Source organism: Urocampus carinirostris, chromosome 10 (genome assembly GCF_059441175.1).
Source record: "Urocampus carinirostris isolate Australia breed hairy pipefish chromosome 10, RoL_Ucar_1.0, whole genome shotgun sequence".
Taxonomy (NCBI): domain Eukaryota; kingdom Metazoa; phylum Chordata; class Actinopteri; order Syngnathiformes; family Syngnathidae; genus Urocampus; species Urocampus carinirostris.
Window position 1 is genome coordinate 25,517,384 of NC_142358.1, and position 24,481 is coordinate 25,541,864.

General features: G+C 37.6%; 1 protein-coding gene across 2 annotated transcripts in view; it reads right to left on the reverse strand.

Moving 5' to 3' along the window:
* Positions 1-757: 757 nt before the first annotated feature.
* epha4l (eph receptor A4, like) overlaps positions 758-24,481 on the reverse strand; it is a 105,204-nt gene continuing 81,480 nt past the window's right edge. Inside the window, exons 9-18 of one of the 2 annotated variants that reach the window (XM_088346479.1) lie at positions 24,131-24,189; positions 23,413-23,526; positions 21,725-21,910; positions 15,606-15,667; positions 13,316-13,525; positions 13,077-13,226; positions 11,968-12,164; positions 7,291-7,449; positions 4,386-5,438; positions 758-1,929 (exon numbers count right to left, since the gene is read on the reverse strand). In XM_088346479.1, coding sequence (XP_088202605.1) covers positions 5,324-5,438; positions 7,291-7,449; positions 11,968-12,164; positions 13,077-13,226; positions 13,316-13,525; positions 15,606-15,667; positions 21,725-21,910; positions 23,413-23,526; positions 24,131-24,189 — 1,252 coding nt within the window. In that variant the 3' untranslated portion in view covers positions 758-1,929; positions 4,386-5,323. Of the gene's footprint in view, positions 1,930-4,385; positions 5,439-7,290; positions 7,453-11,967; positions 12,165-13,076; positions 13,227-13,315; positions 13,526-15,605; positions 15,668-21,724; positions 21,911-23,412; positions 23,527-24,130; positions 24,190-24,481 lie in introns of both variants that reach the window. The other variant, XM_088346478.1, reaches the window with a different exon arrangement.

Here is a 24,481-nt window from a genome sequence, read left to right on the forward strand (position 1 = left end):
TAGTAACCGATTCAAAACTGATGACAGTGTTTTTTAATTACAACATAATTTATTCTTATTTTTTACATAATGAAGCAAGGCACAGGTTTGAATCCAGAATTTGTTTGGTCTGCTGTTGCAAACTGTGTAAATGTCACCATTTTGCTGCTATGGTTGCACCCAAAAACCGTGTGAAAGGCTGGGCAGAAAATGGTGCAGTTTTCGGTTGAACTTTCCATTGAAACCATTCTTGACCAATTGGTGGTAAATTTTACATATTGTTACTTTAACAAACATTAACCATAATATTACCTATCCCATACCTGTCAACCTCCACGGCTCCATGCCCGTACAAACTGTCGTATTTTCCTGTACAAAATACAAAAAATAATCGTACACCATATTTTTTTTCCGGAATGATGCTTGATGGGAAATCCCCAGACGGCAGACACATGCGCACATTAGCATCAAACCGCTCGCTTCGTTTGCAACGAAAAAAATGATACCGAGATAGAGGCTTCCGCGGCGAACTCCTTTGACTTGATTGATTTGCAGTTTCGTGATAATCGGTGTATACCGGATGGTACCCATTATTGACAAATTTGCGTTTTTCCGTACATATTTCCTTGTACGTCGTACTTGCCTTAAATGCTTAAAAAAAACGTACTTTGTACAGCAAAACCGTACAGGTTGACAGGTATGCTATCCGTAAGAAAAATAAATTTGTCAAACCAGCAGTGTGTTTTTGTGAGGAAGAAACACAGGGTACATCATGGTCTCTACCAGTATTAAGTGCGCTTCGGCACCCCTTTATTTTCTTCACTTGAGGCTAGTATTTTACAAACTAGATATAAAAGGACATAAATAAATGTCATAACTTACATGTACCTATAACTCCTTGACAAACAAACAAAATTGCGATCATTACAAAAAAAGAAAATGTTAGATCGACATGACTAGATCTCATGGCAATGATATACAAATACAAACACTAAACCTTTGTGTTCAGGTATTTTTGTTCATTTTTCAATGTTTTTTTTCTTCTTCAATTCATCAGACTTTGGAGTAAAGGAAAATCTATTATACAGTACATTCTGGTTTCCTTCCCAACATGTCTTGCATATTTCTATACAGGTCCTTTTTTAAATCACTATAACCAAAACGTTACACAGAGGAAAATAGCCGTAGCGCCTTTAAGGACGGAGGTGTTTTTTGTGAAATGTCACTTCTATAAGTTACAAACATTCACGTATGTTTGTCTTCAAGAGATAAAGGAACAGCGCAAATAAAGTCCTTTAGGTAATGCATGTACTGTATAGGGTTCATGTGTTCTGGAAAGAAACAAAACAATAAAACAGTCTTCCCTTCTTTGACACATTGTTCTATATCGCAATCTTGTGGGGCACCTCTCTTCCCCAAATCAGATGTCTCACTTGTATCCATTTGCTTTCCAGAAAGTGATTATAGAGTCCAGCTCACGACATCAGGAGCAACATTTTGTATGCTGTGTCTTCTTTAGCAAATAAAGGCATGCAACTTCCTTGCAGCAGCCTTCTAATCAACAAGGTTTCTTCTTCATGTATGAGAAACACTCACATTATACACAATTCATTCATTCACACAATCAGACTCATCTTATTATACATGCAAACAGAGAAAACAAAATATCACTAAGAAATCCTGAAACATAGAAAAACAAAACAAAAACAGCCTGACTTCCATTGGAGCAGGACCTTCTCGATTATATTACATTCTTTATATAGTGTTTGACCGTGTTCTTAATCAACCATAGGACTCCAAAACAGTGCGGGATAGCCAAAGATCTTTGTTGGGAAGAGATAACTTTCCGGCAAGAGAGACTGTAGTGAGAAGAGGAGGAAGACGACGAGGAAGAAGGAGAATTTTGGGTTGATTGGGCGCAGAAGAGATCTTCAGGATGGTTGGCAACAGCTGAGGAAAGAGAAAAGACAGAGATAGGTTTCATGAGTTATTTGGTTTGTCAATATAAATTATTCTACTGTGCATCTTCAGAAAACCTTCAACTACTTTCACGCAAAAGCAGTGAGGTAATTTTCCTGGATTTTTGATGTCACTTTTTTTAGGGACACTCATTTCTTAAGTTGTTATTGACACTGATATCAAATACCTTCATCACATTTATTTTGTAAACTTGTGCCAAATTAGGGTTTGGTATCAGCGTCTAAACCAAAAAACCTGAAAGGGAACTCACCTATCCCCACTTGTTTAAAGGTTATCTTAACTTCTTAAACATGCAGAATGTAAGAAAACAGTACATGCTTTTTTGCATAAAATCTATATCTATACATTTCATCTGTTTATTCTTATTACTTTCGAGAAAATGCATTTTGAAGACAGCATTTCTAGTCTTTGTCATCCTGAGTTGTGACGTCATCAAAAGAATACTCGCACCCTAGAAAAAACAGTCGTCATATTGTTTTATATGTTGAATAGTCAAAGAGGTTTAGAGTGTGTTAAACCACGCTTTTGTAGTTTTTGTGGTGAATTCCTAGGTGTTGTGTCGCAGGTTGATGCAGTAATGACACAACTGAGAGCCAATGGGGGCTAACCGGGACCGATCAACAATGCAGCCTTGGCGGAAAAACGCGAGGCTGGCCGACCAAAAAACAAGAGATGAGCAGCCAGGTTAGTCAGAAACCAACAACCAAAAGCGGCAACATCTATGGCGATAAACGAGAAGCGGGCCAGGAATAAACCATTGGAGACGGCAAAACTGGCACTAATGCCAGGTTAGCTAGCCTAAAAACACACAGTGGGCAGGTAATGAGCGCCCACCGGGAGAAAATAAAACAGGAAACCTCTCAGAAGCCTCAACATTAAACTGTCGCTAGCCGGAAACTATTATACCAACTGTGACACACGCGGTGAAAATATAAACGAGAAGCCACAATTACCTACCTAAAAGACGAACAAGGAACGTCAGTGGGGTTCGCCATTTTTAGATTGTTGTGTTATTTCAATAATTTTTCAACAAGCCAGATGGGTCAACTTTGAAACTAAATTTCTTGAGTACCCGGCACGAAGAATATTTTGCAACATATTTAAATAATTTTGGGGAGGAAAACTACACGTTTTGAAATTCTGTTCGGGAATACTTTAAAGATCATCAAGAGCACTCCTCTCAAAAGTTGTCACTGATATTCATACTGAGTTCCAGTACCGATTGCACTTTTAATGATTGCATTTCTGCAAAAACCCACAGGGTTGTAAAATTACAAGACTCTTATTTTGTCCAAAAAGTGATAGGAATGTTTTTTGTTTTTTTTGACTCTTCACATTAACATAGTCATTGGGTAAATTTGTATATAAGACGGTCCAAAAGTGTAGAACTTTCACAATCTGCAAAACTGAACAACACTTTCGGAATAATTTACTGTATCAATCAATCAATCAATCATGCTAGTGTAGTTTTTTTACTGAAGTACAAATCTGTTCTGGTGATGAATACAATTACCAGACTAGAAAATCTGCTCCGCCCATTGAGCTCAAAAGGCCTCCTATAACACTATCCAAGTGGTTGATTTTATTTCCTTTTTATGTTTTTCTATATATGGGTCTTCGAAGGTTTGAATGAAATACATCTGCCAAACTATATGTCCCTTTTGTTTATGACAGACAAAATAGACTGCAGCCAATCTTGAATCTTGAATACAGCCTAGTATCTGCCCAAACCCGCATTCTGTATCAGTCTATATTTATTGAAAATTTTTATTGAAGTATCACATAATATACAATGGCAAAATGCTTGTTGAAAATATTTGACTTGGCTGAGAACTACAGATGTTCAATTTTTGGGTGGGGCGCAGACCGATACCGATTCTAATGTTCGTATTCAACAATACTAACATCCAGTACTGCAATACAGGTACACTAGTATAGCTTTCCCTTCCTTACCAAAAATGGCAGTATTTTTAAATCAATATATTGCAATCTCAAGAACATTTTTTTGGTATTTTTAATATTGGCATTTTAGTGTTCATAACTTTTAATTCCTGATACTAATACAGGCCACGATCATAAGTAGAGAAAACCTTAAAAAAAGGCTGTTACCGGTCCTGATACCAGCCTTGTCTTGGTATTCTCCTATACCTCGTAAAAAATAAACAATACAGCTATTGGTTAAGTTTGGATACATATTACTTACATTAAAACTAATATTACTATATATATTACCATTCATATTAAATTTTGGGGGTCTCAGGAGAGTTACGACACGACTACATAATGAAAAGTAGTTTGAACTCCCTGTTCCTCTATTTCCCCCTCATGTCATTGCAAGCTCTTCCATTGTTTGCCCGAAGCTGTATGTAAAATTGGTTATCGCGTTGCAATACAGCGCAGGAAGAAAAACAAACACCAATTCTCACCTTGATAACCGCCACAGTAATCCTCAGAGGAGGCTGATGATTGTGATTCACTCCGGATCCATATTGGAATGGCTGCATACATCCTTTTGATTAAATCCCGCCATATGGTCCTTTTGTTTTGCTGCATGAATAGATCCAATCCAATTAAATCCGGTAAAACTACAGTCCGTCGAGACCGGCACGGAATGCCAAGGAAGTCCTGAAGCAAGACGGCTGGGGGTCGCCAGGGCTCGCATTCTGGAAGGTGAATGGGACAATCCACGCTCTTTTTTGTAGGGAGGTTCATTTTGGGGAAGACACCCCATTTTTGTTGGAAGATCATAACAATTCTATCTGAGAGAGAATAAAAACTGCTACCAAAAATAAAATATCCGGGACAGAGCTAAGGAATAACATGCATCCCGGCAAAATGAATCACTGTCCTCGTGACAAAATACTTGACTTTGCTGGCAGTTGTGATTCAACTGAAGAACAACAGCCAAAATGAAAAGGCGTGTGCGCTAAACAGACACAAGGAGGAAAAAAAACTGGTCGGGATTATTCCACCAAAACAATACCAAAATAATACTTTGCCTATGAGGACGTCAAGACATTTCCCATCTGTCTAGCTTTTCCTTTGCGTCCTGTAAAGGCACTCTAGATCGGCCACTCCGAATCACTTCCAGCTTCCATTTATCCCCAAATGCCTTTTTCTCAGAAAAAACAAAAAAGGGCAGACAAGAGGTCCAAGTTTTGGAAAAAGTGCCATTGTCCCCACTTTTTCCTTCATCTTTTGTTTCTGTCCAAATTTAAAGTGCACGGATGAGGTAAACTATTTCTTCAGTTTGTTTCTTATCCAAGGTAGTTTTTTCAGGTTTTTTTTTTGTTTTGTTTTGTTTTTGTTTAGTTTTCATAGAAAATGAAGTCAATTTTCTTCATTTTCCTGCTGCGTTTTCTTCTCAGACAGGGACCATTCTGCCTTGCAACTGTTGCATCTGGGAAAGCATTCCCTGAACACTTGTGAGGATCTTGCTCTGGTGCGCTGCTGATGTGATTCCTATCCGGGTCAGGTCCCTGCAAGGGGAGGTAGCACACAATTTTGACCAATTACAAAATCAGGAAAAGACTAATGATCCAAAGAATGGATTTTGCAGTTTTCCGTCGGTTTGACAGTTAAATTGCTGAATAAGGAAATGTAGCTGCCAGAATGACAATCCCAATCCTGTCATCTAGATGAATATTTTAAATAACAGAGGGAGACAAAGTATATTTGCTTTTTTTTTCAACCGGTCTGGTGGTATTTGAGCTCAAAATAAGCTCTGTGTTGATGTGTGATGACAATTCTGGATGATTGTCTTATTTTCTACAACAGCCCAAAACATACAGTATAGAGTTCTTAATGGCTTCTACGCACAATAAAAGCCAGGTTGAGCTACAATGAGCATGAGTCCAGGCATATGGTAATCAGGAAAAAAAAATACAGAAGAGTCCTAATGGAAAGAAATTTAATGCTCGTAAAAATACCGCGCTTTTTATATCGTAGAAGCAAACGGCACTAGTTTTCGGCAGCGAAGACAACAGCGCTAGTTTTAGACCTGCTTGAACCAAAACGTGATACAACGTACCCACGACAAATACAAAGACCAGATATGTAAATACTTCTTATACACTGTTCACTTAACTATCTATCCAGGAGTGAAAATGAGTTGCTGCAACAAACTTAGCATTAAAAGGTTTATAATTAAATAAACTTAATGTTAAAAAATATTTTATGGAAGTAACATACACTGAATCCAGATTCACAATATATTAGATGGGTCTGCAGCATCCAGTCTTGGCTGGAAATGTGTAACTATTTATCTATCCATTGATTAATTAATTCATGCATTCATTTATGTATTTATTTTAAAGTTGCTCTGGACTCTTTGTTGCAGAAATAGCCAACCTATGAAAAATATGAAATACTTATTGTCTGTAAAACAAAGTACTGCAAATTTTTTTGAAAGTTCAATCTTAAATAATACACATGAGACTCAAGAAATTAGCATTTATTTTACATAACACGAGCCTCAACTAAAGGGAGCTAGCATAATTGTCTGCCATCTTTCTTCTGTTGTTATAATACAAAATAATGCATAGACTTGCTCCCTCATATATTTCAAATTTCCCCCTATGTCCCTGTCTCGAGCCTTCGCTCTGAAAATTCTGGTCTACTAAGAACCAAGAAGAGATCTGCATGTTTGAGAGCGTCCTCCATTCAGACCCCGGTAGTGTGGAAATCTCTGCCCTCTGAGATTCAAACTACAACCTCAGTGGAACTGTTAGGCTTAAAACACACTTATGTTGTATAGCTTATGCATGACTTGATCCCTCTTTTCTTTCAGATTTAATTCCCTCATCTCAAGGTTTCTACATTTTACTCATAGTAAGGGTTTTGGGTCTTTGTTATGTAATAATAGTCTTTAGTTTGCAAAGGTCTGTGATCTATGCAGCCCTTTGATGCATTACAAATTAACATGACCTGACTTGACTTCAACAGGTACCCAAACACCTTAAAAAGGCTGAGCAAAAAAAAGAAAAAAACTAACAAACCAAAAAGTATAACAAAGTGTTACGGTCATTTTAATTCTCTGTAGTGTGTTGTCCTTCTTGTTCTTTTTAGCATTTGTTTTCAGTTGCGCAACATCATACGGTGACATCTCGTCAAATAATACATATTGTGCCTTCGAAATGATAGAATAGAAGTCTCATTTTGAACCTTAAAATGTTTTAAGAATCTGGGTGAAATTTTTATTTTGTGTTATCATTGATTTGAAACATGGAAAACATAGAAAAAGCCTAGAATTGGACACACCACACCATCCATATTAAATCATTTTGAATACCTTTAAAAAGTATGTGATGGAAAGTGAAACGTCCTACTCACTCTTGTGTCATGTGGATGACAGCCTCTGGAGTTGTGTAGCTGGCGGCTGTAAAGTTGTCTATGTATCTCTCCATGCCAATGGCCAGGAGCCAGTCCTCGACAGTCCCTATAGCTGTGGTCCCCTCAGGACTCCCGGGTTCGATCAAGGTGGTGGTGGGCCTGCTATGTGACAAGAACAATTTTCATCATTTTTTTATAAATCTCAACATAAGGCAAAATGAAACAACTATGGATTTCACTCAGGTCTGACTAGAAAACATTTATTAATCTGGTCGGGATTGCACGAAATTAAGACAAGGGATTAAGTCAAGAACTGTTAATCATCTTGGCTTAAATTAAGCCTCAACTTGGTTGCATGAAAGCAAGTTAAATTTAGCTCGGCCCAGTTACTATTATGATTTATTCTCTACAGCTAGTCTGTTCTGGACCAGGCTAACAACCAGACGATTATCCACAGAGAACACATGCACTGTCAATCGGGTGAAAACATAATGGGTTTCATAGAATCCCCATGTAATTGATTTCATTGTTGCATTATTTTAATTCTCCTGCATTAAAATGTTACATACAGGCTGTATTTTTAACTCACTAAGTTGTGTTGTCTGTATAGTTGCAACAGTCGTTTTACAGTTGAGTCAATTCATATAGTCATTCATGTGGGACATTTACTGCCGTGAAGCCGTGTATTTTATTGCTATGCCAATTAAGAATGTCAAATTGCCATGAGAGCTTTGTTTAATATGCATATTATAGCTGTTTGTGTGACAAAAAATGTTATCAATGAAGTCTGTCACAAGGTGTAATAGTATTAGCAGGTCCAACTCGAATTCTATGTTCCCTAATCAGAAATGTTTGTTCTTTATTATTAATGAAATAAAACAAGCAAAAAAACATGGACGAGGATTAAAATTATGTTTTTTTGCAATGTATAACGACACACTGAACATTGTTTACAACAAGATAAACATGATAAACAACATGAAAATGTAATAAGATAATAAAAAGAAGAATATAAGACAAAAAACAAGATTGGGATAAATATGCATCTAAGTTGTATTAGCCCCGAATTGAACATACCATTGAATAAACGTTGTTGCAACGTACAAATAGCATGCCCTTTTACCGAGTCTACGAGCAGGGCTTACCCCTTTCCTTAATAACAGTACTCGAACAACCATTTTTCCTTTCATTTCTTTCACATCGTCATAAGAAGCTTTTGTTTAGCTGCCGCAAAAGACTATGCAATACACTTATCCATTTCCTAAGCCGTGATTCTGAGATCGATCCTCATGGTCAATTCGAAGATGCCGTTAGCACGCATTTATCCCAAATATCTCCGGATGACTTGAAATAACCACACCGCTTCATCCTCTTTTGGTAATGGTGCAACCGATTAAGCCAAGCTGTGCTTATTCAGAAAGCCTGGATTTTATCATTCCACTTTCGTACAATACCCCCGTGGTCACACACCCACCCACCCACAAACACACACACACAAACGTTTTCACCTCATTACAAGCTGTATTTATAGAAATGAGTTGAACTAATTACTCCAAGCATCAGCCCTTTTAATTCTCGTTGTGTAACATTAGGTGAGCATGGGAATTTGCGCTGAAATGCTCATTAAATTCAAACAGACTTCCACTGGGCGGCATTAAGTCTGTAAACACACGTAGGTCATTCTTGACACGTCGAGCTGTTCAAGAGTAATAGCCTAGCAGATGAAGGGTCATATTTGTTTTCCACTTAGTACACACTATTAAAATAGAAGCATTCCAGGGTGTGTAGCGCCAATTAAGGTAATTGGAGATGGAATATATCATCCAGGTTCCTGGGACTGAAATTTGACACATTCTGCTTGTATAAACATTTCAACTTTAGGGAAAATAGAAGGGAAGGGTAAGCATTACATTAAGTGACATTTAGGCATGTCGCGCAATCAATAAGTCAAATAATCCAGTTTTTTCAGTGTGCCAGGGCACTTGGGTTTTTTGGGTATTTATTCAGGGGACTTTGTGTTTTCTTTCAATTATTCGATTAATGTTGGTCTTTTTGACAGTAACAATATTTTGAATCTGACTAGTGTGCCTTGCCATCTTGTCTAGTGTGACTCAGGAATTTCCCTGATTTTATAATTACAATTAAACATGCACGTGTTCAGTACATTTAATCTATTCCAGTGATCAGCCAAATAACTAACATTCATCCATATCCGTAGGTGGCAGCAGATTAGCATTTTCTTTCTTCTTATAAACTAATCATAAACTCAGGAGGTAGTACATTGAATGTTTTGTTTTGTTCAATAAAGCTATTTAAGCTTGGCCCCCGCCCCCCTCCAAAAAAATAACAACAGATATCAAATGGAGTAAAATATCACACATTATTTGGCTGATTTTATAATGATCTTTAATAATTCTAAGTTCAACTGTTGTTGTTTTTTTAAAGCATGATAACAAATATCGTGAAACTACAAAACAGGTTAAAAATATTATAAAAATTCCAGCAAATATATTAACCAAAATGAATAACTTGTACTACATCCTTAGTAACAATTTAAGATTTTTTTTAAGCATAAAACTGGTGCGATAATTACTTTTTAAAACATTTTCCACGGATGTGGGCCGTAAAATATTTTAAAAAGGCGAAATAATCACTTGGTTGATAAAAAGACATTTGTTTATTCTGCTGACCTCAATAAATTGAGTGACTTAGTTTTTCCCTTTCACAACCACACATGTTAAATGATATAAATTTATTTGTATTACTTCATATTATATGCAGATTATTTCTGTTTGTTTCAATCATTTTATTAATTAAAGTTAAATCTTTTATTTAAAAGAAAAGTGTGAGTATTTTCTTAACTGTTTTTTTTAAATGTATTGTATGTCATTATGTTTGTTAATAGTATTTAACGTAAGTATCGTAAGCAATTTAGGTTTACTTACTGGTACTTAGCAACTCAATTATAACAATAATCAATTCTAATGATAATCGTCTATATTTTTTAGCACAATATTATCCTTTTTTAAGTGTGAAAGACCTAGTGAAATTTAAACGTCACTGAAAAAAACTGTCAATCATGGGCTGATGTTTCTACTTTGTTTCTTTTGACACATCATGAAAGTGCAGATACTAAAACCCATCAAAACAACAAGAAAAGTCCATAAAAGACATGCTTGGATGACTTTTGTGAGGCTTGACCTCAACACTTCCAAAACACCTTTGGGATATGGTACCTAGGTCGCCCCATATAACACCACTCACCTTTGACCTCACAAATGTTTTTCTGGGTGCAGGGAGAGGTTACATGATTTACTACATTTACAGATTGGCTGATTGCCAGTCTTTTACTTTTCAACAAATAACATTATCTGAGATTCCTGGTTTAGATTGATGTATGGATGGATGGATAGATAGATACAGTATATAGTTACATATAATCCAAATTTAAAAGCATAGAATATACTGTAATACTGAAAATCAGCGTGTCTGTTTATACTTATGTGCATATTTGGTTGTGTGACACCGGTAAAGGACCATAGGCAGCGCATGGAAAGGGGGCGTGGCTTAGAGAAAAATAACAAACCAATGATGCAAATATGAGCACACGGTCACAAGCAAGCAAGCAACCAGAAAGTAGCAAGTAAGCTTGGTGAGAAGGTGAAAACTATTTTAGATGATCAAAAAACATACACCACTAAAAATTGCACCCAAAGCCAAAGGTGCTAACAGGGTATCTAAACAGGGACAGTACCCAGGCATGGAAGAGATATTCGAGTGGTTCGGAGCCCGGAGACAAACTGGTTATGGAGTGTCTTGGCCAAATGTTTGTTTATAAGCTCTCAAGATATTTGAAGGGTTTACTGCCTTCACAGGTTGAGGTACATATTTTTCTTGTCTATATTTAAATATGTGGCTATTTAAAAGCAGTTTTAGGGTGTCAGTTCTTATGAGATACATGTTTATATGTGAGTATATTAGATGGGTGTGAGTGTGTATGTGGGAAGGTAGATAGCTAAGTAGGTCCGTGGTTAGGCAGATAGGTAGGTAGATATGTAAATTTTGAGGTTAGGCAGGTAGGTATGTAGCTAGGTAGGGAGGGAGGTCTGTAAGTTGGTATGTAGGTAGGTAGGTAGGTAGGTATGGGGTAATGTAGATAGGTAGGGTAGAAAGGTCGGTAAAAAGTTAGGTAAGTAGGTCGGTTGGTATGGGGGAAGGTAGGTAGGTAAGTAGGGGGGAAGTAGGTAGTTAGTTGTATGGATGAATGGGATTCGATCAGTAGTCTCAAACTCGTGGCCTAGGAGCCAATTGCAGCCCCTGAGATGATAGTTTGGGGGCCCTTTATTGTAAGTGCAGCCCATGCTAATTAATAATTTATTTATGACTGACTTCATATTAATTTTGAAGCGTTTTATTTTGTTTTGGATAGAATTTTTGATAAAATGTATTCGAGAACCGTGGAATTGTATTGAACGGAGCTTTTCTTCTGGAAAACCTGATTCAGCTCAACATCACCCAGGCCCTAGCTCCAGCGCCCTCCAATTTAAATCCGAGATTCCTGGTTTATATGGTAGTACGGATAGACTGATGGATGGAGGGCTAAACGGTCGAGTAGGCGGGCAGTTGGATGTTTGGATGGATAAACGGATGAAAAAATATCATTGCCCCCTTTCTTACCTGACAGCACAATCCCCACCAGTCCTCTTCAATGTGTTGGGGTTGCGGATGAGCTTATCCAACATGTTGACAATCTGGCCAAACTTTGGTCGCTCTGCCCTTTCTCTTTGCCAGCAGTCCAACATGAGCTGGTGAAGTGCAACGGGACAGTCCATGGGCGGGGGCAGCCGGTATCCCTCATCAATTGCTTTGATCACCTAGTCAAATGAACAATGTAAAGTATAATAACTTTCAAACTCTTGGTCAATTTTGGTTATTATGAGTTTTTTTTCCTCATCTTGGTAGAAAACATTCCTTTAAATTTGCAACCTTATCCACTGTATATTAAGATAATTTGGCATTTTTTGGGTATTTTTTTTTTTACAACGAGAACAATTTTCTGCCTATAGTGTGCGATTTTTTTTGTTGTGTGCAGAAAACCCACATTAAAGCAATTTGGCAGAACATATCACAATTTTGGAGTGTAATTGTTCTAATTTGAAGATACATTTTTTTTCTCTCAACATTTTTCATTTAGCATAAGTAAATTGTTTTACTCATTTTAAGTATTTTTTTCTTATTTTAAGACCCCAAAAACTTAACAATTTGGCGGAAAAGAGCTATTTTTAAGTGTACATTTTCTAAATTTAAGATATTTAACCTTTCACATTGGCAAAATAGTTTCATTTAATAGAATCTAAATCTTTTTTACCCATTTTAAATTGTTTTTCCTCGTTTTAAGACCCCCAAAACCTACCTACTTACCAACCTGGCAGAAAACATCGCTATTTCTGAGTGTTTTTTTTTTTAATTTGAAGATATTTATTATAACGTTCTTTTAAATGTTTTCTTCTTTTGCAACAATGCCCTCAAAGTCGCGACTTGGTTCGACTCCCGTTGGGATATTAATCAGCTACACTTAAAGACTGATCAATCATTGCATTAATATATACTGTAAGATTATATAGAGCCTGGTCTGTATACATGGATAAACATGGTAGCCCTTACTCAATTTCTCAATAATTTTATATATGGAAAATATATAACAAAAAAAATTTTTTGGGGGGCGGGCCTTCCAATCCTGTGTGACTTATAGGGCGTAAAATACAATGATTCCTCCTTTAACTTACATCTTGGTTGCTCATGTCCCAATATGGCCGTTCGCCGTATGACATCACCTCCCACATAACAATGCCATAACTCCACACATCACTGGATGAAGTGAATTTTCTGTAAGCGATGGCTTCAGGGGCCGTCCAACGGATAGGGATCTTTCCTCCCTTTATTGATCGAGAAAAGCAGGTAAATAAAAGCTGACGCTTCACACAATAGGGATGACGCATATGTGCCGCCCCACAATCCCACTCACCCGGGTAGTGTAAGCAGCCTCTGGGTCGTCCTCCAGCACACGAGACATGCCGAAATCAGAAACTTTGCAAACCAGGTTGCAGTTGACCAAAATGTTGCGGGCGGCCAAGTCTCGGTGGACGTAACTCATGTCGGAAAGGTATTTCATGCCTGACGCGATGCCGCGGAGGATGCCCACCAGCTGGATTACAGTGAAGTGGCCGTCGTTCTTCTGTACACGATAGGAACGGTAAAACATGTTAACTTAAAAGAAAAAGGTAAAACCATGCGCATTTTTCAAAATAACCCCATATTGGCGAGACATTTGAAAGTTTGCCTTATTTATACCACAAAATTTGACGGACATCAATGTAAATGGTCTGCATTTATATAGCGCTTTTCTAGTCAATGAAGACCTCCCAAAGCGCTTTACAATTTGCTTCACATTTTCCATTTTTACACACTAACTAACCGATAGCAACGTCAGTCAACTACCTGCTATAGGGGGCATTAGGGATTCAGTGTCTTGCCCAAGGACACTTCGACATATAACACTTAGGAGCCGGGAATCGAACCTGAAACCTCTTGATCCTAAGACAAGTGCTCTACCTCCTGAGCATATACCACCCCAATGAAAATGTGTATGTTAGAACCCAAGGTTTTACAGTATACTACCATATCTGAGCAATGGTTGATCAATCAAAAAAGAGCTGATCATAATCGTAAAACATTTTATGCAACTAAAAATAGAACCCCGGTCACAGCGTTGAGGGTGCCAAAAGCTAAACACTCGACATACAGAAGGCATTCAAAAGACATTTGATTTCATGTCATTGTCACACTATGTTTTAATCACGGTGCCAGAAACGTATAATATATATATAATATAAATAAACACAAATGTTCCCTTGCTGTACTTTTTTGTGTTGATTTATATCTTTCAGGACAAAATGTGTGTTTTCTCCATTTTCTAACGTTTATTTCTGGCACCGTGAGTAAAATCAGTGTGACAATGAAACACAATCTAATTCCTTCTCGTGAATCATTTGTATCACTAGTGGTTAGGTTTTGACGTTCTCACCGCCACAGCTCGGGTTAGATTCCCATTGCAATGTTTTATCATTTTGGTCAGTGACATTCTTTGACTAATTAATCATTGCACTCATATATAGTATAAGTGTATAAAATGTGCAACATTTAAACATGTATCTTAGCTCTTATTTTAGTTTTAGTTTCATGTGCCTTATAGTCCAGTGCGCCTTATATACAAAAATATATAGGAAAAACGACTATTTTAGGGGGGTTTGCCTTATAATTTGCTGTGCCTTATAGTGCGGAAAATATGGTGTTTTTATGTTTGTTTTTCATTTTGGAATTAGAATTGTCTTTATTGACAAGGCACTCTATGATAAACAAACAATAAATACTTAAAGGAGAAAATTATGATAAATGGAATGTCAGGATAATTAGGCAAAATTATTTAAAAAGTAGTGTTTGGAGACTCGCCTAAATTGTGAGTGCATAAATAGATGAGGGCTCAGGTTGGACCTACCTGCATGGTTTATGTTTTCCATTATTGAATTAAATCGCAGCTGAAAGAGTTGAACTTAAAACAAATGTAAACTGAAACCGTAAATGTTCATCTTGATGGATAAACAAAATAGTCATGTAGTTAAGCTAAAATGTATTTTATGAAACGATTTTTTTCACAACTTGAACATAATTTTGAAATACAATGGTATTTATTTTTGACAAGAATATTTTTCACAAACACTCCCCAAGCAACCCAAACACACACACATTTATTAAATTTAATTTCACCTTCAGTTTTTTTTTATTTTTTGGGAAAGGAGATTGCAAAGAAATTATGTAAAAAAGAAGTACTCTGGGGAGGGCTTTTAGAACAGATTTGGAATTTTGCATTTAAAGGGTTTTTGTACAGATCTCTTTGCAAGTTCAAAATCCATTTATGTCTTCTCTTTATTTCCAATGTGTACTAAAAAAATACATTTCTCACTGATCTTTTTTTTTTGTTTTGGTCTCAATTTCAAAAAGGTTAACGATCCACCTCTAGACTTTGTCCAAGATGCTTAATGCTACTAATGATCCTCCAAAGCCTTGAATTTAGTGAACCTTGACATGAAACCCGAGTAAAAGTTTTTTTGATAAAAGACAAGGATCAAGATTAGGGTGAATGTTTGCTAACAAACGCTTGTAATTTGGGTGGATGACATTAAAGTGATAAGATCGGATCGGTATACTATCGCTGTACACAAGCACACCCACTCCACACGTAGAAACGCATGACTGACCCTCAGGAATGCATCCAACGATCTGTTTTCCATGTACTCTGTGATAATCATCACTGGCTTACCTAGAGAAAGAGAGAGAATGAAAGGCAGATGATTATAGAGTTAAATTACGCGCATGACAGCCCAGCAGAGTCTAAGAGGAATTTTAGTGTGTATGTGCAGCGCGTGTGTCATGCCATTTAGTGATTTAATTAGCTCGATGTAATGGTTGCCCAGATCTACTTTTTCTTTTGTTGCACGTGAAACAAAACACCCTAAATTCAGGACTACAAACCACACATGTTTTAAAGATTTTAAACTCTGAAGCCCTGAATACAGTGCAGCTTATTATTATTATTATATTTTCCCTGGGAGGCGGATGGTGTCACTAGCAACGTCGGACGTAGTAGCAATACTTAATCTCCTCTCCATTGTTAGATATTAGATAGGAGACTTTAGCTGACATGCTAGGATGCTGTGACTTTTCTTGCTTATTTTTTCCCATCTAAAAGCACTTTTTTACACATTATCCAGTTTGAACTAGTTAAGATCATTGAGTCTCACATATGCACAAGTTTGAGGCTGAGCTCATCACAATTACATGACCAATCAGTTTGGCTTCTTTTTCCACACCGATTTTTTAAACGTATATCTCGCTCCAATGTGTTGCATATTTCCCTTTCCCTGCTTTAAATTGCATCCTTCCTTTATTCTCTTATGACCCTGCCTATTCCACTTTGGCCCTTTTCACCTTGTCTCACTGTCTTGCCCATATGGTTCATCTTTGGGGAGCATCTGCGTCTTTATCTGAGGGCGCATGCGGCATTTTGGGGTGCCTGTTCCTGGGTAGAGGTCTATCTGCCTTTTTTACCAATTGATGAAGGGGAAAGGAGCAAATTCAAGGATAGAAGAAATAAATAGTAGTTGCTTCTTTTTTAAGCCCCAGGAGAAGGATCCTTAACTACCCCATCCTCTATCCATGACCAATGTTATTATTGTAAACAAACATGAGTGAAAAACACATTGTTGAAATTTTGTAAGTAAATGAATGAAAAAAAAAGATGTCAAACCAATATTCTCACTAAAACAGTTATGTATGTTTTTGGTAATACATCAAGTAAAACTGAGTAGACACATTTATTTGTATAGCTCTTAATCACAGAGTCTCAAAGGGCTACACAGACCATTAACAAATAAAATAAAGGTTATCAAAGTGAACATATCATTAGTTTTCATCTTTTTACGCTCATTGTAATAATTTAATATCTAAAATGCGGCTTACTTTTGTTTATGATAGATGTTCGATCAGTTTTGTTCAGCCTGTATCCTCTGTACCTTGTTGCCATTACAGAAAGAAACATCTTACATCTGAGTATTTTGTATCTATTATTTTGTTGGTAACTCACGTCTTGCTTTTTCCAAACTTTTTCTTTGAAATCAGTATGAGCTTCATTGTCTCGTTAAAGTGTCAGAACAATCACAAAGTCGGGATTCAATGCAGATAGAATGGTGCAGCAAATTGCCAACGCTTTTTATAATAGAGCTGTGATTAGTATAGAAGAAAACAAAAACAAGTATGCTGATTATAATTACAATTGGTTTGCTCCTGGCCTATGGCTAGTCGTTAAACAGCATTTGGTGGACTTTATAACCGCTGTAAATTGAGGAAAAGATTGCAGTGTATTTGTTTTTTTTTCCTTTTTTTATTTCGTGTAGGGAAAAGGGATATTTGAGAACAGTGAAATGTGTTTATCAGAGATTTTGGGGGGGGAAACTCGATTTGGCCCCACCTCACCAAGACCCTAGCTCTGATGGCTCTAAAGAAAATGGGAGTTTAAAACCCCTGATCTAACGCGTTCTTGAAGGATACTCGGAACAGTTAAAAGCAGAGGCATTTGCTGTCGAGGTCCTGAAGGTGACGTTCCTAACCTCTTTTCACTCCCCCCCACAGCAGGCTTGCCAAGGGGCTGTCATTCAACCCCTCACCCGCTGCGTGACTGGCACACTATTAATCACGGGGCGCTTGGATGATGCCCTCGAAAAAAGGAAGTGGATTTAAAGTTGGGGGTGTTAGAAAGGGGAAGGGGGAGCTTTCTGTCAGCCATCTTTGTTCCTTTTGTTGAGCGCCTCTGCCCCCAAGGCAATCGTGATTGACAGCTCCCCAATCCAGTCTGAAGAGCGTCTGACCTGCGACCTTAAACTCTCGCCTCTCCAGCTCCGCCTTCTTCCTTGCGGCTTATTTGCATGCTAATTCCGTGTTTACAGAATACGCCCCGCCGCCTTTGGCAATGAACCCGAGGCAGAAACTCTGGAAAGAAGGCTGATTATCACCTGCCAATGAAACTGGGCAGGAAAAATCAGTCAACAAAGGGTGAATATTGGGAAATTAACAGGCAAAGCTGGCCAAAGGCCCACTGCAGTTAAAAGACGAGCTTTTAATGACTCATCTCTCTTTAATTTATACGCCTACTTTATATAGTTAAAATGTTTTAATGACGACTTGAAAGAAAAGCGAAAGCGTTTTTCTTAAATTTTGCACCGTAAATTCTCGAATACACAGCGCACCAGATTCAATTCTGCATGCGAATTTAATGAAGAGACTCCATTTTGTTTATGTACAAGCTGCATCCGATTTTGAGCCGCTCTTTCACGTACAATTCTTACATTTAAAGAGCAATCAGCGGGGTAATGTCTAATAAGTGAAAGTAACACATTGTGCTGCAATTCTCGGACTGTGTCAGAAGCTGTCAATCTTAATCAGCTAGCGCAGCAGTTAATATTAATTAACTTGGCATGAACATATAAACAGGAGTGGGACAAATTTCAAAACCAAATTCAATGTACTATACCTATTAAAATTCAGAAAAATGTACAATCACAACAGCATGTACACATGAGAGCAATACAAGAGCCATGAGACTGATCTTAAGCTCTCCCATCCCTTGTGCATATGACAAAATGATAGAGAATAGACCAAGTATTGTTATAACTCCCTAAAAAAAAACATGATACATACATGCTTGGAATCTTTCTTACAATTAGTATCTGCTGACTGAATAATTTAGTCAAATTTTAGTTATCGAGTCTATTTTTTCTATTGGGTCATATAAGGCCATTATGAGTCTGATAACTGTCAGCCCGATAATTGTTGTGTACCCCTCTTTAATTCGTAACTAATGTTGGCATGTATACAATTTTTTCAATTTAGTAGTAGAAATACTTGGTTTCCTCCGTATTACTTTGTATTGTGCGCAAAAGATGGGAGAGCTTCTGATCAGTCGGGGAACTCTGACGGGCACCATAGCTGGAGGTACGGGAAGGGCATGGCGCATGTCCGAAGTCGCCCCCCCAACACAATCCAGTCATCAGGAACGTGAAAAATCAAAACCAATGAGCAGGATTGTGTTGAAAGTGTTAAAAATGTTGAAATAAGTAGCGGTTTGTAGTCCGGATTTGATAATATTTTCAAAGCGCATCGAGATGTATTCATAATGAATGCTTTAAATGGCTTTGTTGAACATGCCAACAAGTTCATGCCTCATTAAGTTTACATCTTGACTTTAGTGAAATAGAGAAGTGAGTATAATTCAAATGATATCTTTTTAATAGATTCCACTGTGTGAAGGACTCATTTGCCCGAAACTCCATTCAAGGTCTTAAGAGGACAAAGGCAGTGAGTTCGTTATCAGATGCCCTTGGTGCTAAGGCTGACTAGCCTTTCATGTAAGCGGCTATCGCGACGCTATGGCTCATCTGTCAAACTCTCAAATGCTCCGTCATTTTCAGCCTCCGGTTCATCTGCTTTCTCAGCCTTTCTGCTCTCTTTTGTTGTCGTTCCTGCCGTCCTCTGCCGCCCCTCAATCCATCACCTTCTAACCGCTTTGCTGTCTTTTTAGACTCTGCATCTCTATTTGCACCTTCCCTGGCTTGTCTCCGATTTCTTTCCGTGTCTGAGTTTCCTAGGCCTTTCTCACGGCTTCTAGTTTAAGGTCTTTGGGGTCGTAAGAGGGGCGGATAGGTGTTGGAGGAGATAAGTAATTCCGCCTGATCCTCTGCTCACATTCAGGTCCATCCAGGCAGAGCATGCGTCTGTCTTGTGTTGCATTTGGAAAAGGGTCAGAGACATCGTTATCGGGCAGAGATAGGAGCAGACTGCTGCTGTGTCACGACGCATTAAGGCACTTCATCCGTCTATGCTATGCCTAGGCTGTCGGCTATCGACCCCCCCGGACATGCATACGACACGAAGCGCGCAAAAGTGTTGACATGAGTTTTACACAAGCACGCAAGCACCTCAGGCCTAAAACAATTAGCACATGGAGTAAATGGAGGAACAAAGCTTGAGGGGACGTGAAAAAGATAACAGCGGGGGCAAAAAGAGGAAGATGTGACCAGTGTTTTGTGACCATGCAGCAGAAGCTAGAGGAGGGATAGGGTATCACTCCCTAACCCCAAACACATTTAGAGCTGACACCATGATTAATGACCCCAGTGCTGCACTACAGGGACTGTTCCCGGACCATTAGCACCCCCCCTCACACCATTTGCCCACCTTGCTCTATTTCCCCTTACCCTTCCCATTGACGATATAGTTCATCCATCTGGAAAAAAAGGCCACCTGTGACAGCCTGACTGTGAAATACTCACAATGCACTCACGATGGTGGTGATGCTATAGCATTTTATAATTTCTATTCATACAAGACAATTTGTATTAGATCAGAGTGTTTACATGCAAAATCAGATTAATATTTAAACATTACTGATAATTATTTTTTAAGGCCATGTAAATGTGCATAGACATGGGAACACTGTGTGCCCTTACCATATCGTTCGTTCATATCATTAAACTTTCGCATCTTCAGTGTATCGCAGATTTTTTTGAAACAACTATGGTAGTTTTTTGATTGTGGTGAGTGAGATGAGTAAAATTGTCTTCAATAGTCCGTAAACGTCCATTTTTTAATGGAGTAATGGTTTTGCACCTTCTCATTGGGTTATTGCCAGATGACACAATTACTTGATTAATTATTGTTAGTAGTTATTTAATGGTGCTCTCCGGGATTTGGAAATGTTCTACTCTCTGAAGCCAAATCAGGCACAAGTCATGATTGCAGCCTCTGTCAAGCTGCTTTTGTAGCGCGTGTAAGTACGTGCATTTTCTAGAAGCGTCTGAATGAACTCTTCTTTTTTTATATTAGTTGGGGTTTGGGTTGGCGTTTGGACTTGACTAGAATCAGGCCTTTTCTTAGCTTCACCATCTTAAGCTCCACTGACAAATAAAAATGAAAAAAAAAATCCTGCAGGGATAAGCATGCCATCTCTCCAGCGCCCCCTTTCCTTGGACCTAATGTGTTCCACCCCCGAACAGGTCTGATAAAAGTAAGAAACAGTCTTACTTTCACCATTTTCATGCTACACAAACAAAACAAAAAAATGCAGGGACGAGCATGAAATCATTCTACGACCCCCTCTTTCCCCATTCCTGTTTCTAAATGCATTGAGTGTCCCAAACAGTGTTGCTAAAAGTAAGATAAAGGCAGATAGGCATGGTGATCTCAGTCATATTTTTGTAAACACATACTTAATAGAGAAAATATTCAACATTCAACTTTTTTAGGACACCTTAAACTGTGCACCCCACCTTTGAAAATATTATTTAGATTTGTTCAAAACCTGAATCCTGATATCAATTGGACCAATCCCTGCAACCCACTGGCCCAACTCACTTGGTAAATATTATTAAATTAAAGAAAAGTTAATAGAATCATTTGAATGTCCTACACCCCTCCAATAAGGCTACTACTACTCAAAGAAGGCATTTTTCTGAATCAACCTTCCGCAAATGTCACCCACAATGCAGGCTAGAATGATTTATTGTGACATTTTTTTAAAGGTTGGTTGTGTTTGTGGGGATTGTTTGGGTTGGGGGGGTAGTGTCAGTTTTAAAGGACTATAGTAATTCATGGAATATACAGTATTAATTCATAGAGGAATATATTGTGTATTGGATACAATAACCAATGAGTCAATGTGCATGCTTGTGTATTTGAGGATATAATTGGAAATATGCATATAAGTCAAGGTTACTTATGACAGGTGCCTGATGTGTAACAATAGTAAAGCAAAATAAACACGTACATTTGGTGACAACACCCTCAAGGTGGATGATGTTGGGATGGTCAAATTGTCCCATAATGCTGGCCTCGGCCAAGAAGTCTTTCCTCTGCTGGTCTGTATATCCGGCCTTGAGCGTCTTTATGGCCACACAGATCTCTCTCTTGCCGGGCATCTTCAAACGGCCGCTGCAGACCTCACCAAACTCCCCTGAAATAAAAACACGATGCTATTTAAAGGGCATCCCCCTGGCGCCAGTGTGTTTTTTTATGTGTGTAGCTTGGAAGGGGTCCTTTTTAAACATTGATCAGGATCTCTAATCCCTTACTGCTCCCTTCTTACCGCTAGTCATGTGGTAAGGGGGAGACAAGAAATGGATATTGATTCTTCTCTTTATTGTTTTGTCATTGGATGACTTTTCTTCAGCTACGGAATTAGCCCAACATATTTAGCTTCATAAGTCTTCCTTAGACAAAAATAAATGTTGCCAGGGGGGAAATGTTCTTGAAGAAGGGCAGAATTATCATGAAAACAAATACACTAATATTAAAAAAACAAAAAGGACACATTTAATGGACTATTAGGTAAACTCAATTATTTGTATTCATTAATGTGGTTATTTTGAAACACAAAGAACAATGGACTCTAGAAAATGTTTGGGACAGTACCATATTTTATCTGTTAGCTAAAACACTATTATTTTCAGAACCGATACAAAATAGCGGCGTGTGTTTCTCTTTCGTTTGTTTACTATATGGGGGTGGTTTGAGTGGTTATTCTCTCGTTTTAAATATAATTTAATGTTTTTTATTCAGTTTTTTTCTGGCAATGAAAACTGCTTAAAATGTCTTTGTTTCTGTGATATACAAACAGATAAATTATAAGTAAATCATTTATATCTAACACCTGCAAAGAAGTGTGCTGGGGATGCCATGGTTGTTCCTTGGTTTGTATGATATTTGACTCACTGTTTGTTGTTTTGGCTGTTATTTTGCACTGTTGTTTGTTATTTTGACTGTTTACATCCATGTCACCAATGGCCAATTATGTTTTTGTTATTTGATGACCATGCCCTTTAAGGTCTGATCTGGTTTTTGTAACCTAGGAAATGTAATAAAAAGAAAGAGAACACGCGGGAGAATCTTTTAGAACCAGTTAGAAATTCTTATCTGGGTGTTTGGTTTTGTCTTCTTCTGTTTTCAAGTTTAAAATTCACTGTTGTCCTCTCTCCTTATTTTGAGTGTCTACTAAACTATAAACGTTCCACTTCTAAAAGACAGAAAAATATTTTCCATAAAGCTGTTAAGATCAGTGACCAGTGGTTGTCTTATTATTGTGAATAACGCCAAATGCTATCTGCGTCGACAGTTCAACATCTGAAAACATATCAGTGTGCTCACCATGATCAATGTTCAAATCAATCTAATAATGATCACATTTGAAAAATACCTCTTTTTTTCTACCTCATGCTAGTCAAACAAAAAACCTAAATGACACAATAGATTCCTAAAGTGTGTTCTTATATATTTTTTATAACTCTTTCCTTAATCTCTTTGCAAACAATGTTTACTGTGTTGTATTCAATGACAATAATGACAGTTCAATTAACATTGCAAGGTGCACTGTTGATTTTATGTTGGCCTCATCCTCTAAAGACTGCAAACTAGGAACGACTCTTAAAACGCAGTATATTGACGATATGTAGTACTTACCAACCCCAATCACTTTCTCAATCTTGATACAGGATGCGTCAATCTCTTTGGCAAACTCACGCACAGCTTTGTTTGGGTCCTCATAAGTAAAGGGGTCAACATATGTTCTCACTCCTGCAGAAAAATGAGTTTGTGAATATATTTATTGACAATACCCTACAAACTATATAACACTTTAGTGACAGGGATCCGATTCAAGTAAATGCAGGGTGGTATTGACTGATACCAATCCAATACTGATGCATTTTGCTTGGAAACGTCATGAGAGAAAGAAAGGATGTGCTATATATATATATATATATATATATATATATATATATATATATATATATATATATATATATATATATATATAAGCGGCATTGAGGCCTGATTATATCGATATTTGGATTGATCCTCCCACCACCCCTATCACACACATCCTTTCTGTCTCTTAGACCTTGATTCACACAAACACTTTTTTAATCACTCCGGCTGACTCTGATGAAGATAGACCTCATAAACTTGGTGTGTGGGGCACCAATACTGACGCTAATGGCTTGTTGATGAGCTATTAAGACTAAGCTAGGGTGCCAATATATTAGTGTCCTAATTTTATTTACCATGCTTCAGATTTATGGGCTCTACCAGTGGGTTAGAGCATTAATATCTGCTCATGTGTTAAACCAAATATTTTTCAATTCTAGAATTTTTAGGGGTTGTTTTCATGTTATGTTACCTTGATGTAAGTGCTTCTCTTCATCTGATTCCTGCTTGGCTTTGCTGTACTTGCTCCTTCTGTCGAGAAAAAAAAGAAAAACATTACATTTGCTGTAAACAATATTAACTAATTTCTTGTACCCATGTTAAAAAAATCAGAATTTAGACGATAATACGCATCAATGTTAATGAATTCGTAATAAATTGAGTTTATCCTTGTAATCTGGGTTTCTGTTCAAAGTGTTTCCATCAAATATGTTTTCACATTCTTTCCGGCTGAGTCATAAAATCTAAGGGGACAATTTGTATTATTTGACCACTAAATGTCACTGTAATGTGCAAAACTGCACAAGGAATAATACAGACTAAA